We start from the raw sequence: 24735 nt of genomic DNA on the forward strand, positions 1-24735 counted from the left end.
CGCCCCCTTCCCCTCCCCCCAGACGGGCAGCTACTTACAGAGCTTCAGGGCCGGGGCTCACACCTGAGCCGGACCGCAGAGGGGCTGCACCTGGCCTTATGGGTAGGTTCCTGGACGGAGCCCTGGGGAGACTGGGGGCGGGGAGGCGGCAGGCCGGTGGGAGGATCCCCGCAGCCCTCTGTGTTTGAAAAGAGTCAAGTATGCCTCCCCGGCCCGCAGCTGCCGCGGCGTCCCGGGCCGCCTAGAGTTCTGGAGATGCTGACTTAGTGCCGTCCCGCCCACTCCTGTTCAGGAGCCCCAAGGCCCGGGCTCTAGTGGCACCTGGCGCCCTCAGGGGACAGGAAGATCACCCCGGGCAGTGGTAACTGCAGGCTGGGGGAGCAGGCGGCCTGGCCGAGGGCAGCTGTGACCAGGAGTTGGGTTGGAAGCAGCCTGGGCTGAGCTGCTGGCAGATGGTGCCTGGCGATTTCCCGTTGACCTCTGTGCCGGGTTGGGGGATCACATTGCCCTCAGGGACCTTCCAGCTGTGGCCTCTTGAGGGATTGTTTTCCCTCCATGAAGTTCCTGGGAGCCACAGGGCAGGCTGCCAGAAGAAGGGGCAGGGATCAATACAACCCTGACGGGCTGTGGGGGCAGCCTGATGCCCTGTGACACAGGGATAGCCCGAGACCTCGTGGGCTTGGGAGTACAGGCGCTAAGACCTCTGACCTTTGGACTGGGAATTGCAGGAGGAGTTGGAGGCAGACAGCTGCCCTAGGAAATGGACCTGGGCCGGGAGGCGGTAGTCAGTGGAATTACCAGTGGCTTTCCCCAGGCTGGACAGACTCCTGGCCAAGTGATTTCCTTGAGTCAGGGGTAGTGGGGGATGGCGTAGTGTCCCTCTTTGGACCCTGCCCAGACTCTCGGCCTCCTCTCTGTGAGAGGAGCCTTCAGTCCAAAGTCGAGAGCCCCAAGTTAACCCTTCCCTCTCCTATTGTTCCCCTGGGGAGGAGGCCTGGGGTAGTGAAGGAGGACTGGAGGTTGGTTCTCTTGCCCTGGGCTGACTATTCTCGTGAGGCCCCTCCCCCACAGGCTGCTCCAGCCCTCCTTCCCCTTTCCTCTGGCCTCCTGCTGGTAACCCCCCTCCTCTGCAGCCTGGTCCTGGTGGAGGCCCCCTTCCTCCTCTGCCAGCCTCTACCGTACTGGGCCCCTGTTCTCCTGCACCGAGTGGGTTGGGGATGCGGAGCAGCTATCAGCGGCAGCATCTGACAAGCTGGGGGAAGTTGTGGGGGAAGAAGAATTTTCAGGAACTGCTGTAGAGGGGGTGAGGAGGGAGACAAAGGGGCTGTGGGGGAGTACTGAGGGTGGTGGCAGGCACGACTCCCTTCTAGACCTGGGAACCTGGTGGGGAGCTGGCATCCACTGGCTGCTGCCTACTGTGGATGTTAGAGGGGGTCCCTTCCCCTCCTGTCCTGCCACCTACTTGCCTTATGCTGGCTGACGGGCCTATCAGTCCTACAAACTGGGTCTTTGGGGAGCCAGGGAGGCATACTTGACTCTTTTCAAACTCCCAATCTAGGTCAGTCGTCCCTGCCTGAAGGTCAAGAAAACACAGTAGAGGGAGCAGACACCAGGGTGGGGGGGGGGGGAGGACAGGATGGTTATTTGGAGTAACTAGCTGGTGATTCCAGGAAAAGAAGTGGCTTTCCTAGAGATCTAGCCTGGGTACCTCTTCTTGGGGGAGGAGGTGATAGCTCATTGATTTGGAAGGAAGGGGAAGGAAGTTCCAGGTGAAGTTGGGGCCGGTGGGTTGAGCAATTACTCTGCATTCCTCCACCCCCGCCAGGCTACCTTGAGCTCATTTTCCCAGCTGTTTGTGGGCTGGGGGCAGAGGATACCTTATCTCATTTTAGAATTTGTTGAGTGAGAGAGAGCTATGACTAACATCATCCGTGTTTTAGGAGTCGCCACAAGAAAAAGATTTGACTTGTTGCCGTGAGGCAAAAACTTGAAGATTGAACGAAATAAAGTGAACCTACCAGTCAATGCACTAGATCTTTGACCTTAAAACAGAGGTTCTTAATCTGGGACCCTTGGATGTGGGGTTCATTGACAGGCTTTGGAAGAGTCCTTGGAATCCTTGATATGTGTGTACATCAAGAGTCTTAAACAGGTGGCCAGAAACCCTGCAGTTCAAATGCCCTTTCAGGTTGGGGCAACTCTGTAAAGAAGGGACTCTGGCCGTTCAGCTACTCATGAGCTGCCAGGCTAAGGCAGGAACGGACTGTTCCGACTTCTGGTTTAGTTCTCTTATTCTCCAGCTTGCTTTCTGATTACTTGAAAACTTGAGGGTGGGTTTGCACTAGCAACTTCAGGCTCTTAGGGGAAAGCTGTGTTGAAAATGGAATTTCGACCGAGCAGTGCACGCCTCTAATCAACTGCTCTGGAGGCTGAGGCAGGGGATTGAGAGTTCAAAGCCAGCCTCAGCAAAAGCCAGGTGCTAAGCAACTCGAGAGACCCTATCTCTAAGTAAAAGATAAAATAGAGCTTGGATATGGCTCAGTGGTTGAGTGCCCGGTACTCTCTCCTAAAAGGAACTCAGTAGTAGAACATGTGCTTGGCATGTGCAAGGACCTACACACACGCACACACACACAGAAATGGGATTTTTTTTTCCCTCTGAATCTAGTGTGCTGGAAAATGGTTGCAGAGTCTTGAAGTTTGAGTTCCGGGTGTGCTAGATTCAGTAATGGGGGTGAGATTAAGTTGAATGGTTCTCAGAACTAAGTATCAAGGATTTCATTCTCCTTTATAGGGCTCCTGGAGCAGGTTTTGAGAAGGAATGGGCGTGTGGATCGTAGCCTCAAAGACGAGTGTGATACGGTGAAAGATTGGAGACTGTTCAATGGGAAAATAACTGGGGTTTGGATTATTAATTTGTTGGTGGGATGGCAGAGAATGCCTGATCTGTGTGCTCAGCAAATAATTGAATGAATCAATGTATTTACGGTTATGAAAGGTGCACATAGAAGGTAACAGCATACAGTACGTTAGCTGTGAAGTCTGAGCATGGGAGCAGGCAGGCTCTTGAGCATTCTATAGACTTGGAGCAGATTTTGGGGGGAGATGTGCTCTATAAATAATCTGTAGGCATCACAGAACTATAACTGTGATGTGGAAACTAGGAAACTAGGAAAAGAAGGGATGGTGGCCAAGGGAAATTGTGGAGAAAAAGATGAGAGATCCCCTTCTTGATTGGAAAGGAAGAAAGGAGAGACTGGAGCCAATATCTGTGCCTGAACAATGGTGCATAATTAATATTTGAATAGAATCATCCTTTCCAGATCAGAGGGTGGGCAACTAATGAGCTGGCCAGGGCAAGGATTAGGCCATGGAGGGAGGTTTCCTGAGAGGCAGAAAAAAAGGCTGGAATGGAATCTAGTTATTTGAGTTCACCTCCCAACTTCAGCTGTTTCCATTTCCATGGTGAGCCAGTTGGGTTGATAAGGGAAGAGCTGTTCTCTCTGGCCCCTTACCTCCCGTCACTGTCTCCAGACCACAGACGGGAAGAGCCCCTCCATCTCACATTGCTTTGCTGATTCCTGGAGGGGTCAAGGTGACTTGCTCTTTGTTTCCTCAGGCTGAGAAGAAAGCCAAGGTCATTGCAGTAATGAATGCTGTGGAAGAGAACCAGGGCTCCGGGGAGGCTCAGAAGGTGGAGGAGGCCAGCCCGCCTGCTGTGCAGCAGCCCACTGACCCAGCATCTCCCACTGTGGCCACCACACCGGAGCCCGTGGGGGCTGACGCTGGGGACAAGAATGCCACCAAATCAGCCGATGATGAGCCAGAGTATGAGGTGAGCGGCTTGCTACTTCACCAGCCTAGTCCAGCTCTTTCCTGGGGCCTTCTCCTGCCAGCTCCTCCCATCCTGCTCTCCATCTCCCTCTGGCCGCTCACTCTCTACCTGACCCCGGGCCTCGTCTTCATCGTTGCCCCGATTTTGCTGTCTCCCTCCTTTCATGTGGAGCTTTCTCCTGGCTGTCTTGCCCCCAGATGGCCAGGGCTAGGGTTGCCATGGGGGGATCAGGGTGGCAGGGCATCATGACCTCCGTGTAATTATTTCTGCTCCTTGGGGCTCCAGGACGGCCGGGGCTTTGGCATTGGGGAGCTGGTGTGGGGGAAACTGCGGGGCTTCTCCTGGTGGCCAGGCCGCATTGTGTCTTGGTGGATGACGGGCCGGAGCCGTGCAGCTGAAGGCACCCGCTGGGTCATGTGGTTCGGAGACGGCAAGTTCTCAGTGGTGAGTGTGGGGTTGGCTGGAGTGTGTTGGGGGGTCGCAGACCCGGGGCCTGTAGTTGTAGCAGTTTGTCTAGAATTGGGGTGGTAGAAGTAGGCTCTTTTTACCTGCATGTGGTGAATGGAAGAAACCCTGGAGATGACTAAGTGGCACCCCTGGCTCAGATTGTGGGTGCTTCTGCCAGCCTGTTAGCTGCCAGGAGTCCCTTCCTAGGAATTTCTTTCCCGGCCTTCAGGTGGTCTTCCCGCTTTTGCTCATTTGTCATTAATTGTCAATACTTCAGGCCCTATAGGCCCAGACTGACTCTGGTACTCCCAGCCCTGATAATTGCGAGGCATTCAGAGGGAGCTTGGGAGTGGGAGAGGAACAAACGGTCTGCTCGTCCCCAGGTGTGTGTAGAGAAGCTGATGCCGCTGAGCTCGTTCTGCAGCGCCTTCCACCAGGCCACCTACAACAAGCAGCCCATGTACCGCAAAGCCATCTACGAAGTCCTCCAGGTGAGCTGTGCCTCCAGGGGCACAGAGGAGAGAGCTTAGCCAGCGGGGCCACCAGGAGGCCTGGAAGCTGCCGTGAAATTGGGCATTGCTTAAGACCCTTTGGTGGGGACTTCTTTCCTTCTGAGCTTACTTACTCACCTCCCGCTTCTAGGCTCTGCCTCTTCAGATGGTCTCCCATCCCCACCCCTGCCCACCTTCGCTGCTCTTGGAGTCCGCCCTTGAGTAGGCCTCACCTGCCATCCAGCCTGTGCTGACCCATGTCCCATATGTTGCCCTCCAGGTGGCCAGTAGCCGTGCCGGGAAGCTGTTCCCAGCCTGCCATGACAGTGACGAGAGTGACACTGCCAAGGCTGTGGAGGTGCAGAACAAGCAGATGATTGAATGGGCCCTCGGGGGGTTCCAGCCCTCTGGCCCGAAGGGCCTAGAGCCACCAGAAGGTAAATGGGTACTCAGCCCAGCCTTTTGGCACCCCTACCAGCCAGATTCCTGCCAGGGCTGGGAGAGCCATTGTTGGGGAGAGCTGTCAAGGTCCCACAGAGGGGCCCAGAGGAGTGGCCATGGCCTCCCTCACCTGGATTCAGGGTTGTGTTGGAAATTGAGAATAACCTGCTCTGCACTGGCTTGCCTGACCCTGAGAATTGGTAGGTAGGAATCAGTTGAGGACCAGGCTACACTCCACATAGGTGGCATGGCAAGGGAGTTGGGGTTCCACGTCAGCCTGTAACTGACCTGGTCACCTGCCTTCCTGGTGCAGAGGAGAAAAATCCCTACAAGGAAGTTTACACAGACATGTGGGTTGAACCCGAGGCAGCTGCCTATGCACCACCCCCACCAGCCAAAAAGCCGCGAAAGAGCACAACTGAGAAGCCCAAGGTCAAGGAGATTATTGATGAACGCACAAGAGGTGGGTGGCCTCCCTCAGGAGGGTGGCCTGCCATGGGGCAGTCATAGCCTGGGTGGCCTCTTCTTATGCAGCCTTCTCTCCCCTCTGCAGAGCGGCTGGTGTATGAGGTGCGGCAGAAATGCCGGAACATTGAGGGTGAGTCTGTCTCTTGGGGTCAGGGTACTCCTAGCACAGGCAGGAGACTGTGGCTGATTGTGTAGCATGGGCACACAGTGGCACTGGCACAGGTTTTTGGAAAGGTTGGAATACCATGGGTCCCATGACATCAGCACTCAGTGTGGAGGCCTGTCTGCTTGTCCTGCCACCGCCAGCCTGCTTCACATGCCATCTGTCATCTTAGTGCCATGAATTTGCTTTCCTGTCAATGGCATGGTCTGGCTTTTGGGGTTTGTGATACCCTAGTGAGTCAGAAGTGTGGCCTTGGTGGATTTGATTGAATGTGGTCTAAGGATGACCTCTTGGCCTTTAATCCTTCCCTGCCTGTCATCCCAATCCATCTCCTTGCCATAATGATAGTGACCTTGATGGTAGCCCTGGAAGGACTGGGGACAGGGACCAGGCTGCCCCTGGAATAATTCCAGAACAATAAAGCCAGGAAAGGAACCTCTTCTCACGAGTGGGTTTTCCTCCACATTACCCTGTTGCTGGGTGGTGGCATTGCTGCTCTATAGGGTGGGGGCTTCTGGCTTCTTTCTGCCTGCCTTTTTGGCTACTGCCCTGGTACCCCTTTTTGTGGAATGTCTCTTGAGCTGGGCCTTGCTCTGGTGAGGGGCTTTGGAGTTGCTCACAAAACATATGCTGCTTTGCAGATATTTGCATCTCTTGTGGGAGCCTCAATGTTACCCTGGAGCATCCTCTGTTCATTGGTGGAATGTGCCAGAACTGCAAGGTAGGAGAGCCTGCCTGCCTTTCTGGCTCTTGGGGGCTAGCATCTAGTGTGTGGGGGGGTATGCTGTAGACTCTGGGTAATTCCAGGAACAGAGTCCTGAGTGAAGGGACTCTTGGGCTCCAAGCTCTGGCTTGTTCTTGTTTCTGTCTTCAGAGATCCTCTCAAGCCCCATTTTAGGCCTGAGATATGGGCATGGCGGGGTGGGGGGGACTTAAGTGGCAGTTACTAGTTTGAAGGGGTAGGCAGCAGAGAGGTGGGGTCAAGCAGGCTGACCCAGTGGGTTGCTGTGTCCTTAGGAGCCCTGGGAGGAAAGCTGTAGGTTGGATGGAGCAGGGTGGTGGGCAGCCCTCTTTTGTCCCCGGCCTTGCTCTTGAGCCTTCTGTGGTCTGTCTCCTGTGGTATGTGGGGAGACGAGGCTTCCCATTCCTAGTTCTGGGATTCAGGCCTGACCCTGGGTGGCAGGGTTCTGTCTCTAGGGCTAAGTCAAGGCTCCAAGAGGCCAGGTTCATGGCCTGCCTTGACCCTGGCTGTGCTGGGCCGTACCACGGTGGTCTCTGACCCTCTGCATTGCTTCCTAGAACTGCTTCCTGGAGTGTGCGTACCAGTATGATGATGACGGTTATCAGTCCTATTGCACCATCTGCTGTGGGGGCCGTGAGGTGCTCATGTGTGGGAACAACAACTGCTGTAGGTGAGGCTCCCCACTTCAGACATATGGGGTCCTCCCTCCTTGCCTGAAGCTGTCCTGCTGTGCTCCAACAGCCACGCTCTGGACTATGTGTGTCCATTCCAGGTCGCACACTTTGGTCTCCTGGGCTGGGACTGAGAGGCCCCACCTGCTCACTGGGTTTCCTTTCAGGTGTTTTTGTGTGGAGTGCGTGGATCTCTTGGTGGGGCCGGGGGCTGCCCAAGCAGCCATTAAGGAAGACCCCTGGAACTGCTACATGTGCGGGCACAAGGGCACTTATGGGCTGCTGCGGCGGCGGGACGACTGGCCCTCACGGCTTCAGATGTTCTTCGCCAATAACCACGACCAGGAATTTGTGAGTGCTGGACCTAAAATGTAGTCTCAAATCCTCTTAGCTGACCCAGGCAGAGCACTTCAGTGGGTAGCAGGGCCCCTGGACAGTGAGCAGAAGTGGTCAAGCGACGCATAGGGTGTTCAGACCTATAAGACGTAATGCATTAATCATCAGCTGGGAAGGCCAGCCCAGGGTGGGGGTCTGTGGGATGGTTGTGGGTATAGACCTGACCGCCGAATTCACTGCTTAGGATCCTCCGAAGGTTTACCCACCTGTCCCAGCCGAGAAAAGGAAGCCCATCCGGGTGCTGTCTCTCTTTGATGGAATTGCTACAGGTGAGTGGCATAGGTTCCAAAAGGTGCTGGCTTCTTTGTCCTTTGACAGGAGAGACATCTAAGTCTGTTGACATTAGAGCTATGAAAATGTTATCCTAGCCGGGCATGGTGCATACCTGTAATCCCAGCGACTCGGGAGGCTAAGGCAGGAGAACTGCGAGTTCAGCAATGGCGAGGCACTAAGCCAACTCAATGAGACCCTGTTGCTAAATAAAATACAAAAAGGGCTGGGGATGTGGCCCAGTGGTTGAGTGCCCCTGAGTTTAATCCCCAGTACAAAAAGAAAAAAAGAAAGAAAAAGAAAGATGATAAAATGTTATCCTACACTAGCCGGTCGCAGTGGCACATACCTGTAAGCCCAGCTGCTGGGAGGCTGAGGCAAGAGAGTCAGCAGTTAAGGCCAGCCTGTGCAACTTGGCAAGACCCTGTCTCAAATTTTTGAAAAAAGGGCTGGGGATGTAGCCCAATGCTACCCCATGGTTCAATCCCCGGGACTGCAGGGAGAATTATCCTAAAGAGAAAACTTTGATTTAGCCAAAACTAAAAAGTAAAATAAGACAAACCAACCTGCCCAGTGGTGCTTCCCCTAAGGAAAGAGATCCTGCAGTGGAGTAAGGAGTGACTGCTATAACAAAAGAGTCAATTCCAGCAACTCAAGAGGCTGAGATGGGAGGATCCCAAGTTCAAGGCCAATCTTAGCAACTTAGTGAGACCCTGTCTCAAAATAAAAAATAAAGGGCTGGGGATGTAGCTCAGTGGTAAAAGTGCTCTTGGACTAAATCCCTAATACCAAAACAAAGAAATTAAATAAATAAAACAGGATAAACTAGGTGATTTACAGAAGGCTATTTAAATTACCCATAATTCTTTAACATTTTGGTGTATGTCCTTTTAGAATTGTTTTTTTGTGCATGTGTATGTTTATGTAATCACGCCTTTCTAGTTACATTAAGATTGTCAACGCGTGCTGTTTTGTAGCTTGGCTTGTCATTTCTTATAACTTCTTTTCACGTCAGCTTCCTTTTCACGTCAGCCGATGTAGAGCTATATCGTTAGTGCTATGTAGGATTTCCTCAAATGAAAGCACTGTAATTTTGACTCAGGAGGCAGAGGTAGGAGTGATTACAAGTTCAAGGCTAGTCTCAGCAACTCAACCAGACCCTGTCTCATACAAGGACTGGGAATGTAGCTCAGTGATAAAATGTCCTTAGGTTCAATCCCCAGTGCAGGGAAAAAAATAAAATTATTGCAGTTTATTAACTAATCCCCATTAGGTTATTTCCTGTTTTTTTTTTTTTTCATTATTATAAGCAGTGCTGTGACAAACTTCCTTATAAATATATTCTTTGTTTGTTTTTTGGTACCAGAGATTGAACCCAGGGGCATTTAGCCACTAAGCCATATCTCCAGTCCTTTTTATTTTTTGAGACAGACTGATTCCTGAGTCTGGCTTTGAACTTGTGATTTCCTGCCTCAATCTTCTGGGTTGCTGGGGTGATAGACCTGTACCACTGCGCCCAGCTTTATATATCTTTATTCACTTAAGCCATAATCTTCTTAGGAGAAATTCTTAGGGAACGCTGGGTCTTGGTCAGGCGGCATCATCATCATCATTTTTATGCAGCTCTTGATGCCCACCGAAAACTCTCCTAAAAGGTTGACATATATACAGCCACCCCTACCCTCTCCCCAGGCTGAGGGCCTCTCTGTTTCTAAGAATGTAATTGCTGGGCTTGGGATGCAACTCAGTGCTAGAGAGCTTGCTTTGCATGCACAAGGCCCTGGGTCAACCCTTAGAATTTGTGTCTAAATGTGATTGGAGGGTGGTACAGGTGGTATAAGCATGAGGGCCTTGGCCAAAGGGTGAGGTGGGAGTGACATCCCACCCAGATGTTTGTCTTCTGTTCTCAGCTCACTGCTGATATCCTACAAATATAGAGAAATTCACATGCAATTTGAGTTTCCCAGGCTAGACCCTCGGGATTTTCCAAAATTATGTCACAACCAAGAAGCTATAAAAGCTCCTTGGAGAAACCTGTCGGAAGTAGTAGAAATGGTGTCACCGTCCTCCATTTCTCCTGAAGCTCTTGGGTCTGTTCTTATTGTTTCCTCATCTCAGCATTGACGGAGGGATTGTTGTCAGGAAGTTAGCTCAGGAGGAGATACAGCATGTGAACCCTTTTACTTGGCTCAGACATTTGCAGTCCAAGAGAGGGACTGAATTAGAAAAATACTCTAATGAGATTGAAGTATAGAAAGTGCTAGGGTATTCCAGATGAGGGGCAGGTGATTCCAGGGGACTGTTGATGAGATGGGGCATTAGAGGATTTCCTCAAATGAAAGTACTGTAATTTTGACTCAGGAGGTGGAGTCAAAAAACCTCTGTAGACCAGGTGGCCTCCTGTTAAGTCTTGAAGGGTGGGATAGAATTTCAGGTGGAGATGATACAGGGGTGAGGAAGGACAAAGATCTAAGTGTAGAAACTATTAGAAGGCCACCAAAAACTAAATGGTTCTCCCAGGATCCCCAAACCAACTACTGTTTGACCACCTTCCTAGTAGGCCAAACTAGGTATAAAATAGAACCACCACGCCCTTGGTTGAGAAAGGATTTCAGACAGGTGCATAGGTAGGGCAGAGATGGGCCTGCAGCTGACCCCTTTTGTCTGGCTGGCACAGGGCTCCTGGTGCTGAAGGACTTGGGCATCCAGGTGGACCGCTACATAGCTTCGGAGGTGTGTGAGGACTCCATCACAGTGGGCATGGTGCGACATCAGGGGAAGATCATGTACGTCGGGGACGTCCGCAGTGTCACACAGAAGCATGTACGTCAGTGCTGCGGGGCACATCCCCTCTTCTCTGCCCCTGCACATTCAGCTCCTGGAGGCAGCCCCCGTCCTCCCTTTTCCTTCTCTTCATCTGCTGTTTCCCTTTCACCCTTCCCCCAGCCTCCTTATCTTCCAGTTTTGTCTTTGACTTGCAAAGGAAATAGGCAAATTGAAAATGGGAACTTGGCTGAAGGTGTAGCTCAGTGGTGCACCCCTTGCTGGCATGCAAGAGGCCCTGGCTTCTATCCCTAGCACCAAGCAGGTGTAGGAATGGAATTTGGAAGCTTATATTTTGGGGCTCAGTTGCTCTCTGGGTTGATTTCTTGGCCCTTTATGGTAAAGCACTTCAAATTGAAGAGGAGGGTTCCCATCTTCTGAGTACTTTGGGCAGATAGCTTTACCAGCTTCCACTTCCAGGAGAGCTCAGCAGGATCTTGGCATAAGATCCTCTGTTCTGCCAGTTTTCTGGGTCTACCTCAGGAATCCTCTGGAGGGCACTCATATGGCACAGACACCCTGCCCAGCTTCCTGGGGCTCCTGCCCACTCAGGGGCTGCTTCACTTGCTTGGCACAGCCTGCTCTGCTAGCCTCAGGGATGGTCCCAGTTTGGTCTGCTTACCCAGAGATCCTCTATGACTGCCGCATCCACAGATTGTTCCTCTGCCTCTGTCCCTGGGCAGCAGACCCATCATGTTGCCTTTGTCTTCCCAGATCCAGGAGTGGGGCCCATTCGATCTGGTGATTGGGGGCAGTCCCTGCAATGATCTCTCAATCGTCAACCCTGCCCGCAAGGGACTCTACGGTAGGTGTTATCCTCACCCCGCTACCTTTTGAGCTGGTGCTTTCGCACTTAGGTTTCCTCGTTAGATATTTCTACCCTGGGACAGCTCCTCCCAATGACCCTGTCTTCCCTTGCCCTCCCCATGCCCAAGCCATACCACTGTCTGATGCAGACAGCTCCAGCTGATGGCTTTCTCTTCCGACCTCTCAGAGGGCACTGGCCGGCTCTTCTTTGAGTTCTACCGCCTCCTGCATGATGCGCGGCCCAAGGAGGGAGATGACCGCCCCTTCTTCTGGCTCTTTGAGAATGTGGTGGCCATGGGCGTTAGTGACAAGAGGGACATCTCGCGATTTCTCGAGGTATAGCCAGCAACCTTGGTTTGGCCAGCTCACTAATGGCTTCTACCTTGGACTGCTGCTTCATCCCTGTCTCATCTGCATTGTGGAGCTGGGGACTGGTGACTTCACTTTGCAAGGGGCTTGTTTGGGAAGCTCTGGGCTTCCCAAGTAGAAAGGGAGGCTCCCCACCCCCACCTTGCGTGAAGGAGTGGGTATGCTTGCTCTAGAAGGTGGTAGCGTGGACATGGACCTCTGGTTGAAGGACCTGTCTCTAAATCTGGTGAGGTAGCAGACTCCTGGGGTTAGGGATTCTGTGTGATGCTAACACTTATGAGACCTTCGAGATGCACATGTAATTTTCTGTGACCGAAATGACTTGTCCTTATTCCCTGGTACCATGATGGGTGCTTTATGGCACCTGGGAAAAAAACATGGCTTACTCTTTTATTTCCTATGATGTGAGTCCCAGTTAAGCTCTGAGCCAAGCATGAGCCACACACAGGATTTCCATAGCCAGACGCATCTTGTGGTTGGGCTCTCTGGGAGCTTGAGTCCACATTCCCAAATCTTGGGCCAGTAACACCTCCAACTGCTGTTGCCACTTTAAATGTGAGTGGGCATCTACTTGGCTTATCAAGTGGACACAGCGAACACATCCACGCTCATTGGAGCTTGCTCTCTTTGCCTCTGGGTGGTCAGGAGCGGCCTTGTCCAATACCTGCCATGGGTGGCCATTTACGTTGACATGAGAATTCTCAGTTCTCCCATCACAGTGGCCTCATTTCAAGTACAAAGTGAACATCTGTAGCTAGTAGACCAGTGGCTACGGCAGTGAATAATGCAGATAGAGGGTAATTCCCATCCTTGCAGAAAGTTCAGGCGGACAATGCCAGCCTGGAATAATCCAGCAAAAGCATATGGACTGTGGCTAGGTTTAATTCCAGCTTTTCCTAGGGGCTTCAGGCTATTCCAGTGTGTGGCCTCCTCAGAGAATCATAAGAAGCTTTGAGGCCTTAAGGCTCTCAACCAGCAAAATTACCCAGAGCTATTTAATTTTCCTCCTTTGCTCATCTTTAAACTATCTCCTATTTTGTAGTCCAACCCTGTGATGATTGATGCCAAAGAAGTGTCAGCCGCACATAGGGCCCGCTACTTCTGGGGTAACCTTCCCGGTATGAACAGGTTGGTGAGCGCTCCTGGGCCCAGGGGGCTGTGGGAGGGTGTCTGCAAGGTGAGGTTAGTGAGGGTCCTTCCCAGGCCAGCCTTCTCTGCTGAATGCCTGCTGTTCTGCCATGTTCTTTATTCCTTGAGCAAAAAAGGAAATCTGGATATAGAAAATACTTGCCTTGAGAAACTAGCAGCCAGGCATGGTGGTACATACCTGTAATCTCAGTGACTTAGGAGGCTGAGGTGGGAGGGTCACAAGTTCAAGGCCAACCTCAGCGACTAACGAGAAAAGGGTTGGGGGTTGTGGCTCAGTGGTAGAGTGCCCCTTGATTCAATCCCTAGTAACAGACAAATAAACAAAATCTAAAAAGTCCCAGAAAAAAGCCAGCAACCAGTGGTCCAAGACCTTTAAAGGTACATTTTTAATACAAAAAGAGTCCTGTGCTGCAGAGTTCTAGTTGGTTTGCCCTCATCTATGTGTGCAGAGCCAGCTGTCCCTTAGGTCCTGAGGAAAAGCCATGGACGATGGGGTGGACGTGGAGGGATGAGGGGATCTGGAGCAGCACCCTTCCCGTTTGAGGATTCTGTGTTCCTCGTACTTGGTTGGCTGCAGGCCCCTTATTGGAAGAATTTTCTACTCTTGCTCCCGGATGAGAGGAAATTTCATTTCTTTTTTTTTTTTTTTTATAAAGACAAGAGGCTGAATTTTTTCTAAGAGCAGTGAGCATCCGGGAGCATTTTTTTCTTTTTAAGGGAGAGAGAGAGAGAGAGAGAGAATTTTTTAATATTTATTTTTTAGTTTTCGGCGGACATAACATCTTTGTTTGTATGTGGTGCTGAGGATCGAACCCGGGCCGCACGCATGCCAGGCTAGCGCGCTACCGCTTGAGCCACATCCCCAGCCCGAAATTTCATTTCTTTAGGTGTCATGGTTGCATTATAGGAAGGCCTTGGAGAAGAAAGGAACTGTTCCAGCGTTAGCAGTTGAAAAGCAAAACCATGACCACCTGCTCTCAAGGCCCAGTCTAGGGGGATATGTTGTCCAGAATGTTTGAGTCAGGGATTTTAAATCTATAAATAAAAAATATCATTTAGCTTGGCTTTAGTCATCTAAGGTCCTTCTTCGCCATTCTTGTGAAGTTGTAGGGCCTTTCCTATTTCATACCAGTTTTGCAAAGCTGCTGTCTTTTGCAAGGGTTTGCTGAGGAGGAGATGGGTGAGGAGGCAGCTTACCTGAAACTGCCCCTGCAGGGCCCCCAAGATATGTGTGTGTGTTGGAAAAGTGTGGATTTAAATGGTCCAGTGTTTCTCTGTCTCTCTCTGTTTTTTTCCCATCTTGTCCTGAAGATTGAACCCAGGGGTACTCTACCACTGAGCCACCTCCAGCCCTTTTTATATTTTTATTTTGAGATGGGATCTTGCTAAATTGCCAAGCCTGTCCCAGAATTTGTGATCCCCCTGCCTTGAGCTCCTGATATCCCTGGGATTACAGGTGTGTGACACCACACCCGGCTTCTGGTCCATTGTTTCTCTAGAACCATCTCCTAGCTGACCTTAGTTCTATGGGATTATTTGTACCTGTTTCTTCCAACTATAAAATATAGAACTCTTGAGGTGTTCTGGAAGGAGCAAAGGCATCATGGATGGTACATCCCTAACAGAGGCATCTGGTTTGACCTCAAGCCCCCTGTTTCTCTACTTAGATTCTGTAGTACTCTGGGAAACCTTCGTGAAATACTCAGAAAATAATCAGAAAAGGACAGCACTAAAGGTGATCTTTAGTCATCAACCTACCTGCTGAGAAGTGACATATTATTCAGTGTCAGAGTATTTTAGTTTTTCAAGGCCTGTGTAGAACCTGAAGTCTTTGGTGCATACCTGTAATCTCAGAAACTAGAGTCCTAGGCTGAGGCAGGAGGATCACAGGTATGAAGCCAGACCTGGCAATTTAGCAAGACCCTATCTCAAATTGAAAAAATAAGAAAGATAAAATGGTTGGGTGCAGCAGCGCATACCCTTGATATGATCCCAGTGACTCGGAAGGTGGAGGCAGGGGCATTATAAGTTCAATGCTAACCTCAGCAATTTAGCAAGACCCTCATCAACTTAGTGAGATAAATAAAACAGGCTGGGTGCAGTGGCACATACCTATAATCCCAGAGACTTGGCAGACTGAGGCAGGAGGATCTCAAGTTTGAGGTCACTCTGAGCAATTAACAAGACTAGACCTGGGAATGTGGCTCACTGGTAGGTAGAGTGCCCCTGGGTTCTACTCCCAGAACTGCAATAAATAATAATTAAAAACATTAATTAGTTAAAACAGGACCAGAGACATAGCTCAATGGTAAAGTACCACTGGGATCAATTTCCAATACAAAAAAATAAACAAATAGGGTGTAGGCTTGTGGCCCAGTGGTAGAGCACAAGACCCTGGGTTCAATCCCCAGTGCCAGAAAAGGGGAGTAAGGGCAGGAGATGTGGTTCAGTGGTAGAGCGCTTGCCTGGCATGGATGAAGCTCTGGGTCAGATACCCAGGACCACAAATAATAACAATAATTAATCTTTCACTGTACATTAAAGCGTACAGTCCAATGGATTTCATCTTATGTCCACACCCCATATAATCATCACCTCAAGTAAGATCAGAATATTCTGTCATCCCCAAAACCTGTGGTAGAATTCTGAAAACTTGGCATATTTTAAAATAACCGATTAAAAAAAAAGAAAGGTGCTGCTGGGCATGGTGGCGCATGCTTGTCATCTCTCAGCTTGGAAGGTTGAGGCAGGAGGATCATGAGTTCAAAGCCAGCTTCAGCAAAAGTGAAGCCCTAAGCAACTCACTGAGACCCTAAATAAAATACAAAATAGAGCTGGGGATGTGGCTCAGTGGCCTAGTGCCCCTGAGTTCAATCCCCCTTTTGGCTAGGTATTATCTGTCTACTGTAAATTTGAGACCACTTTTGAATTTGCCTGTTGGATGAAGGCTCAGTTGATTTGTGTATGTGGATGGCCATTGTGTGTGTGTGTGTGGGGGGGTGGTTGGGAAATTTGAAGAGGGTTACAGTGTGTGTGCACACATGATGAGGATGTGGGCTTTTTATCTGCCTTTTAGTCAGTGGCTGCTGGGGGTTAGCAGCTTACTGGGGACCTTCCTGCTATTCTCCAGGTCTCTGATGTCACATGCTCTCTTCTGCCCCCTAGGCCATTGGCATCCACTGTGAATGATAAGCTGGAGCTGCAGGAGTGTCTGGAACATGGCAGAATAGCCAAGGTCAGCCCCCACCCAGGCCCTCCACTGTGCTCCAGGGAGAGGGGCAGGGGGCAGGGGTGGGTGGGACAGTGACAGGGCTGTCTCCTTCCCTCTGCCTGCCCCTCAGAGCACAGCCAGTGTGGAGAATGCAGTTTAGGAGATGGTGCAGGGTCACATAGCCTGTCAGCTGGGGACAGCCCAAAGCTACTGACCTTTAGCCCTTCATCCCTAGAGAGTACCTCCCACCTTCTCTTGGGAGTGACACACTAAGGATCTTTACAAGATTCTGGGACCTGCTGTGTTCTTTTAAAAAATTGTATTTAGTTGAAACCTACTACAAGAGCCTTCACAGCAGAGGGGTACGCCCTATAATGTGGATTTCTCTGGGAAATCTTGTGTGCGTGGGTGAGGTTCCAGTGCCAGCAGCTTCCAACACTTAGGACTGTTGACACCCAGAGCCCAACTTTGGTCATGTGGGTCATATGATATGCTTTTGCCTGTAAATTACTATATCTCTAAGGAATCCATTCTTTGGAGGATTTAGAGAGTACAGTGGCCAGAGCTGTTGCCTCTTAAGTCTGACTAGCTAGATTGGATCCAGGGTGGCCAGGTGACATCAAGGTGGGAAGAGAAGAAGGGCCATGGGGATGGGGAGGTTCTTCCCTGCAAACCCAGGTCCTCCAGAGCCAGCCAGGACCCAGGCTCGCCTTCCTCGCTAGTGTTTGGTGCAGAGGATGTGTGCTTATTCCTCTTTTCTCTCCATCTTCTAGTTCAGCAAAGTGAGGACCATTACTACTAGGTCAAACTCCATAAAACAGGGCAAAGACCAGCATTTCCCCGTCTTCATGAATGAGAAAGAGGACATCCTATGGTGCACTGAAATGGAAAGGTACTGTGTTGGCCTTTGAGTGAGGCATCCTGACTGCTGTGCTTGAGGGAAGGGTCTTCACTTTTCCTACCAGGCTAGTGTTTCCCACAGATTCAGTGTGAGGGAGGGCCTTGCTGGGCATTTCCAATATAGCAGGACCCTGGGGAGGGAATGACTGGCTGGTCACAACTCAGGAGGGGTCTAGGAATCAGCTCCTAATGCCTGAGAGAGAGAGCCTGCTGCAACCCTGGAGGCTTCCTTAACTTATACTGTGGGTAAATCAGCACAGCATCTGGGACCTTGTGGGCTGCACAGCCTCTATACCCTGGTTGGGTGAAAACTGGGATTAAGGCAAGGGGCTGAATCAGTTCCTCATTCTCTGGGTATAACTAGAATTTAGCCAGGCAGAGAGAACATTTTCACAAACAGGAAATCCTTGAACTTGTGAAGTCGGGCAGGAGTTCAGCTCCTTTTGGAACTCCTGTCTCTTTCAGGGGAGAATCAAGAAGTGGAGTGTGTTACATTCAGACTTGTGCTGTGTCCACCCTGTACCTAGATCTCATGTGCAGGGGAACTACATAGTGTGTCTAGGAGGCATTTTGGGGGTGCTCTTTGAAAGACTTGTTTTTGGGGGGGTGGTCTGGGGATGGAAGCCAGGGCTTTGCGCGTGCCAGGCCAGTGTTCTACTGCTGAGCCACACCCCTGGCACCCTGGCTTTGTTTCTGCTGTGTAAACCTCACAGCAGGGACGACAGTAACTACTTGACTAGCACAGTGCGAGGCACACAGTTGGTGACCCATCCAAATGTTGGAATTGGTTACAGAGAACAAAGGAGTCAGCAGAACAGGCACCATCATGAGTGTTTGGGTGACACATCGACCCCTCCCAGGTGTTGTGGACAGCTTCTGGTCATGTGCTCCTGGCATGTGGTCAGATGGCTTGGGGGCAGCTTGATCTTGCCCCTGCTCACCCTGCCTTGTCTGCCTCCTCTTCCCCAGGGTTTTTGGCTTCCCTGTCCACTATACTGACGTCTCCAACATGAGCCGCTTGGCGAGGCAGAGACTGCTGGGCCGGTCGTGGAGCGTGCCAGTCATCCGCCACCTCTTCGCTCCGCTGAAGGAATATTTTGCTTGTGTGTAAGGGACATGGGGGCAAACTGAGGTAGTGACACAAAGTTAAACAAACAAACAAAAAAAACACAAAACACAATAAAACACCAAGAACGTGAGGATGGAGAGAAGTATCAGCACCCAGAAGAGAAAAAGGAATTTAAAACAAACCACAGAGGCGGAAATACCGGAGGGCTTTGCCTTGCGAAAAGGGTTGGACATCATCTCCTGATTTTTCAATGTTAATCTTCAGTCCTATTTAAAAAAAAGAAAACACAAAAACAAACCAAGTCCCCTCCCCTCCCCCTTCTTTTTTTTTTTTTTTTGTAAAACCTTTTGTTTTCTACTCTTTCCAGAGGGGTTTTGTTTGTTTGGGTTTTTGTTTCTTGCTGTGACTGAAACAAGAGGGTTATTACAGCAAAAATCAGTGACAAAAAAAATAGTAACAATACCTTGCAGAGGAAAGGTGGAAGAGAGGGGAAAAAGGAAATAGAAATCTATATATTGGGTATATATATTTTTTTTAAATCTTTTTTTTTTTGTTGTCTCTAGCCTGGTCAGATAGGAGCACAAGCGGGGACAGAAAAGAGACACTCAGGTGGCAGAATTCTCTCCCAGCCCCTGAGCTGTCTTACCAGCACCATTCCTGGTCATGCAGACAGAACCCAGCTAGCAGCAGGGAGACCGAACACCACATAAGATACTTTTCTACAGTATTTCAGGTGCCTACACACAGGAAACCTTGAAGAATACCAGTTTCTAGAAGCCGCTGTTACCTCTTGTTTACAGTTTATATATATATGATAGATATGAGATATATATATAAAAGGTACTGTTAACTACTGTACAACCTGACTTCATAATGGTGCTTTAAAACAGCGAGATGAGTAAAAACATCAGCTTCCACCTGGCCTTATGTGCAAAGGGTTTTAAACAAGGATGGAGAAAGGGATTCAGCTCGAAGATGGCGCTTTGTCTGGTGGGGTTTCCCCTTGATTTTAACAAGATGAAGGAGGAGAACTGGTGTCGTTCTCCCACTTCTCCCTGCCAAAATGGGGGTCAGCTTAGGTGGTTGGGATCCTGGGAGGCTGAGCATGGAGTCCATCCAGACTCAGGCAATAACTTGAATTTTTTCTAAAAAGAGACTCCCTTAGCAAGATGGCAGGGTAAGGAGTCTTCCTTCCTGATTGCTCGTTAGTGGAGTTGAGGGCTCCTTGTGGGATCAGAAATAGTCCAGAGTGTGGGAAATTGACAGTTAAAAACCCCACCTGGAGCAAATAAAAAAACATACAAAACGTACTGGTGCTTTCCTGTCTAAGTCGCCTTTTGTGTGTTCTTTTATGAGGCCCTCACCATCCTCCCCTCTGTGCACAAGGCGGCTCTGGGCCCCTGGAATGTGATGTTTTTGGTCATCTCCAAAGGCTGCAGTTTTATACTGGGAGGCTGATGACACCTTTTATTATAATTATTCTTATGGTTCTGGTTATAATTATGTTGTTTTAAGATTTTCTTTAAGAAAACAAAACCCAACACCCTTTAGGTTTCAAACCAAGGTGCGGGAGCAGGGTGCTTCTAAGTTAGCGGTGGCTCTGGTGCCCTGGCTCCCTTCCCCCTGGGCCAGGTGGGCCACTGGGCAGTGCGGTGACAAGCTGGACGGCCAGGGAGTCCCCCAGGCCTGCCCTCCGGGCTGGTCGCTCTTGCTCTTCTCTTCTACTTCCCCTCCTCTGAGTCAGGTGTGTCAGGGCCGGGGGAGGCCTGCGGTCTCTCTCCTGTGTGTGTGCTTGGAGTGGTGTGCGTTTCTTTTCTAGTGTTTGGTCTGATGATAGCTGTGCTCTTGCCTCAAGTCAGCAGCGCCTGGGGCCCCACGTGCTCGCACTTTGTTCTGCTTCCTAGGGGCAGCTGGCCTGGCCTGGCCTGGCCTGGCGTTGGCGGTGGGAAGGGATGGCGTTGCTGGCTCCAGGGTGAGGGCCCAACGGGCAGAGCTTGCCTGGATGGATGGGGTGTAGATATGTGGCATATAGAGATATATATTTTATAATGGGAGGGGGGGCGGCACCTCCTGGGACCGGCAGAGCTGGGAGGTGTGCCGTCAAGCACATGGTCCCAAGTCCCCATCCCTAGAAAAGATGGGGCCTATGGTGATAGGCGCTATATAAATACATAGATAGGGTCATGTATAAGAAATATTATGTAGTGGGGAGTGGGGGGAAACGGGCTCGGTGTGCTGAGCCCGGGTCCCTACTGCAGGCATAAACCCCACACCAATCAGTCTCACATGCACAGGAACCTACTTCTATTTGGATGCATAGCGAGTCACTCACCAGGGAGCTCCCATTACTTCTCCCCAGGATTCAGGACTTTGTGGAGTCAGCCCGAGCAGCTCTTTACCTCTGTTGCCCTGATTGCAGGTAGACTGTCGATCCCAGAAGTTGCTAGGTGCTGAAGGTAGGAAGAGGAGGTGGTTTGATCCGGAGAAGGTGCTTCCTCTAGCAGGTCGTGTTCTATCCCTTTTGCCCCTGGTGATGTCAAAGATTCTTCTGTTAGCAACCTGTGATACTGACCTGCAACTCTAGGCACCAGTCAAGTCAGCCCTCTACTCCCCCTACCTATTCTCCCCAAACAAAATCAAATTGACATCCCTGTCTGTCTTGGCCACAGGGCTTCCATTGGGAAAAAAGTAATAATGATGGGACAGTGAACTTCGCCTTTTCAATAAAGCAAATTAGTAATTAGTGACAAAACTACACCAAGGCTTTGAACCCCTTGCTCATTGCTCAGGAGTAAAGCTCACAGCTGTGGCCACTCGCTCCTTGCTGGGGCAGGTAGTCCTGGCCCCAGTCTACTCAGTTCCTTGGTAGATGGATTTCATAAGATCACACCCAGTTGCTCCCTGCCACTTCCCTGACATGGCAGGTGGTAACTGGAGCAGCTAGGAGAGGGGGAGGCCTGCCCCTGCCCCAGCAGAGTCCCTCCTTGCTTCTGACCTGGAGTCTACCAGCACTGCTCCAGAGGGCTGAGGGGAGGAGGGCTGCCTCAAGCAGTCCAAGGTGCTCCCTCCCCTGCTGGCCAACACCAAGGTCTTCCCAGATCTGCATCAGGACAGTCTCGGAGGGCTTTCCCCTTCCAGCACTGCTGGCTCTCCTGAGCCTCTGTCCACTGCTTATGTGAAGGAGTCAGCCTTTCCCAGTGGCCCCAGCTCCACCCTAGCTGGGGCTGGTGCTCCCCCAAAGGTTGGCATGGGGACTCAGGAAGAACCTGTGAATGTGGCAAGAGCCAGGGGCCAGCACATGCTGGCCAGCTTGTTCTGAGAGAGTGCTGGGCACATTGGCCTGTGGCTGACTACTTAGCACCTGTTTCTCCCACTCTAGTAACCTGCCAAGGCCCCCAAAATGGACATGGTGCCCCCATACAGGGACAGGAGTTAATCACCAGCTTTTCTTCCAGCCCTTCCTGTGGGCTTGGTCTTACAGTAGAATTTGGTAGGGTGAAGGGAACTTGGGGAATGTGCCAACTTGGTCCAAGTGGTGTTCCCTTCATCCACCTCCATCCCTGTGGGGGACTTCTGAGGACAGGTATTTGGTACCTTCTAAAGGGGCCTCAGCCGAGTGGGCCATGGGAGGGTTAGGGGTGGGGAGTGTTGAGCTTGCTGTAGAAGAAGCCAAGGGCGGGGGCAGTGGATCTGGAGAAACCAGAAGGGCCTGGGGATAATCCCCAAGGGTGTTCCCTATGGGATTTCCTTTCCAAAGAGCAGGCCCATCTTCTTGAAACCAGGGTGCTAGGAGCCCAGGTGACAGCCTCCCTCCTGAGGGTGCCAAGTGGAGCATGGTGCCAAAGAGATCCATGGCCCTTGCATGGGGGAGGCAGCTGGGTGCTAGTGCCGGGGTCACAAGCCTTGGCCTCCCGCCTAAGGAGGCACTCAATCCCAGCAGATGGCTGCGAGCCTAAGGGCCTCAGGCTGGCTGGTGCTAACCCCTTTCCTGTGGGACCGACTGGAACAGTGGGCTAGTGGGGAGCCCGCAGGTGAGGATCAGAGGGCTCTTGAAGTCTGCTCTCTGGCCTCAGAGCTTCCTTGCTGTTTGACATCCTATCAGAAAAAAACTTCCCCAAAAAACATCCAGGACCTCTTAGCCTTTGAAAGGCCTGGACATGGTTGGCAGGTGGAGATGAAGGTTTTGGTGAGTGGCTGGGGTGTGGTCGGGAAAGGCAGACCCCAGCAGGAAGGCAGGCTGATGCTGAAAGTCTCTAACTAGTCAGCTGGCTCCCCTCACCTGCTTGCTGGCCCCAGGCCACAGCTGCTCTGGGGGAGCCTCTGAGTGTTGCCATCTCTAGCACAGGGAAGTCCATAGGAGGAGCAAGGGAGTGTGGTTCAGCTGAGCCTGCTCGGAGACGTGCTAACAGGAAAACTGCAATCATTAGTGTTCATATTTTTTATGATGTAAGTCTATATCAGTAGGTCTTGAATTCCTCTTGCTGTTCTGCGTGGCGCAGAGTTGCTGTGACTAGTGTCTTTGGAGCTGTCATTTTATAGGAGCCCTGTGAGCTGTAGGCTGGGCCTGTGGGGCTTGCCTGGCGCCTCTCGTGAGGAGGCTGCTGCTGCTGCTTGCTCTGGTCAGGGGAACCCGAGAGATGTGATTCTGGAGACTGTTTCCAGGCAGGGCCACAGATTGATCCTGGGAAGGTAACAATCTGCATTCATCTTTTTCTAGTCTGCATGCTCCCAGTGCTTGTGACTAGAATATGATACCAAGTTGTCCCTCTTGGCAGGGAGCCGCTGTGCCTCCCACTCCCCCCAGAACGGGAAGGGGTTACCGAGGGATGGCTGGAGTTGGAGTGGCCCTCTGGGGTTAACTACAGGTGGCCAGGCCTTGTCCTGGGGTCAGGAGGACTGGAGAGGAAAGGACATAGATGAACCCTATTGTTCTAGTGTAAGCTCTTGGATCTTTACGTTTTGGTAAAGAAGGGCTGGGGTCTTTGAGAAGTGAGGATCTCGCACCTTTGGGTTTCAGAGACCCGGCTAAGGTGGGCCTTTGGTTGGGGACCTGTCTCCAACTCTAGGCAGTGGAGTTTGGGCAGTGCGAGAAGCAAGCAGGTCAGAGTAGGGAGGGGAAGGAGGGAGGCCTTGCTGGGGGGACTCCCCCCTAACTTCCCAGAGGCCCCCTCGGCGTCTGCAACTCCAGCAACTGGAAAGCCCCAGGGATCTGCTCCCTTGAGGGCGCAGAGGGGGACTCCCCAGACACCCGGCTCCAGCCTGTGCCTGAGGACGTGAGCAGCGGTCTAAAGCGTCACTGTAGTCCCATTCACTAACAGACCGATTTGGTTGCACAGCCCTAGAATCCAACAGACGACAAAAATGCCGAAATTCCTTAGAATACGCAGAGGGAGGAGGTGACTCAACAAGGTGCTAAAACATTTTATTAAAAATATATATTGTTAAATTAAGTCTGCTGTCTGGACAATGACTGTTTGTTTTGTTTTCTTGTAGTGGAGTTTAAAAGAGACTATTATTTTACTCTGATATATTATTATTAAAAAGGCATTTTAACTTTGTACTTGAAAACTAAGTGAGCGATTTCACGTGTTTTAGCTGAGGCATTGAAGTAGCGGGTGCTTACTTATTTGTGGGAAATCATGTATTCATACTGAAGAATAAACTCCGTAGCTGATTTGGTAATAACTTTTACTGTTACAGACGATTGCGCTTTGACCCCGGTGGCAGAGCACTTCTACTCCACATTCCACGCAGCTAAATGCAGGACTTTCCAGATTCTTCCCTCCCTGGCCCTCCTTCCTTTCTCTTAAGTTCCTCTCTTTTCCTTTGTTTTGTTTTTGTTTTTCCTGGTTCCAGCATCCTTTTCACCACTGTATTTTTTTTAGGGTTGCTTCTCTATTTATTGACAATAATAATGTACATTTCACAGTCTGGTTCTGGGACAGCTGGGAGGGGCGCGGGGGGTTCCGCAGGGCCCCGCCGCCCGCCCGGCGTTCTGTTGTATCTCTGTGTACGTGATTGCTCGTGACATAGCTGTTTATGAAATAATTAAAGAGGTCAATGCGTACAGCAGATGTAGAAAGTCTGTCAGTTCCGCCTTCATCACATTTTTTTTGTGCCCAGAAGAATATAATAAAGCTCCTTTCTAATGTACTTGTGCTGGAGAACACTTGAATAAATGGACTGTTTTTGTGCAAAAAGAAAAACGGAAAAAGCACCGATAATGTCCTTTTGTCTTGCGTCTCCTTTTCCCTGACGTGGCTGTTCACAGCCCTTCTCCAGAGGGCTTAAGTACCTCAGTGGGAGGTGCCGCATTGGGCCCAGACAACTCTTTAAATCACCCCCTGCCTGGGTGTCACAGAGGCCCGGGCCCCATGTGGCAGAGGCCTATGGATCTGAAGCTCAGAGATAACTAGAGGGAGAGGGTGGAGCAATCGGTGTTGGAAGACCAGAGCAGAGAGGGGACAGTGTCTTGCTCAGATG

At 50.9% G+C, this 24735-nt stretch overlaps 1 protein-coding gene across 3 annotated transcripts; it reads left to right on the forward strand.

Annotated features, from left to right (window-relative positions):
- Positions 1–6: 6 nt before the first annotated feature.
- Positions 7–24476, forward strand: Dnmt3a (DNA methyltransferase 3 alpha). 3 transcript variants are annotated; one of them, XM_048804719.1, is made up of 19 exons: positions 7–102; positions 2795–2862; positions 3620–3835; positions 4121–4279; positions 4666–4773; positions 5054–5210; positions 5528–5677; positions 5768–5812; positions 6487–6566; positions 7145–7257; positions 7426–7609; positions 7839–7923; positions 10602–10747; positions 11462–11552; positions 11742–11890; positions 12966–13051; positions 16238–16307; positions 17057–17175; positions 18153–24476. In XM_048804719.1, exons 1-19 carry the CDS (start codon positions 99–101, stop codon positions 18292–18294), a joined length of 2172 nt encoding a protein of 723 aa, XP_048660676.1. In that variant the 5' UTR covers positions 7–98; the 3' UTR covers positions 18295–24476. The 3 variants fall into 3 exon arrangements, with proteins under 3 accessions (XP_048660676.1, XP_048660677.1, XP_015335398.1); XM_048804720.1 differs by lacking the exon at positions 2795–2862; XM_015479912.2 differs by lacking the exons at positions 7–102; positions 2795–2862 and adding an exon at positions 173–361.
- The last annotated feature ends 259 nt before the right edge of the window (positions 24477–24735 follow it).

Source organism: Marmota marmota, unplaced genomic scaffold, assembly GCF_001458135.2.
Source record: "Marmota marmota marmota unplaced genomic scaffold, marMar, whole genome shotgun sequence".
Lineage (NCBI taxonomy): Eukaryota > Metazoa > Chordata > Mammalia > Rodentia > Sciuridae > Marmota > Marmota marmota.

Bases quoted from the DNA above. Each gene is read 5' to 3' on its own strand.
- Dnmt3a (XM_048804719.1), top strand. The intron at 5,678-5,767 runs GTGGGTGGCCTC...TCCCCTCTGCAG, and splicing joins TATTGATGAACGCACAAGAG to AGCGGCTGGTGTATGAGGTG. The intron at 13,052-16,237 runs GTTGGTGAGCGC...TCTGCCCCCTAG, and splicing joins AACCTTCCCGGTATGAACAG to GCCATTGGCATCCACTGTGA.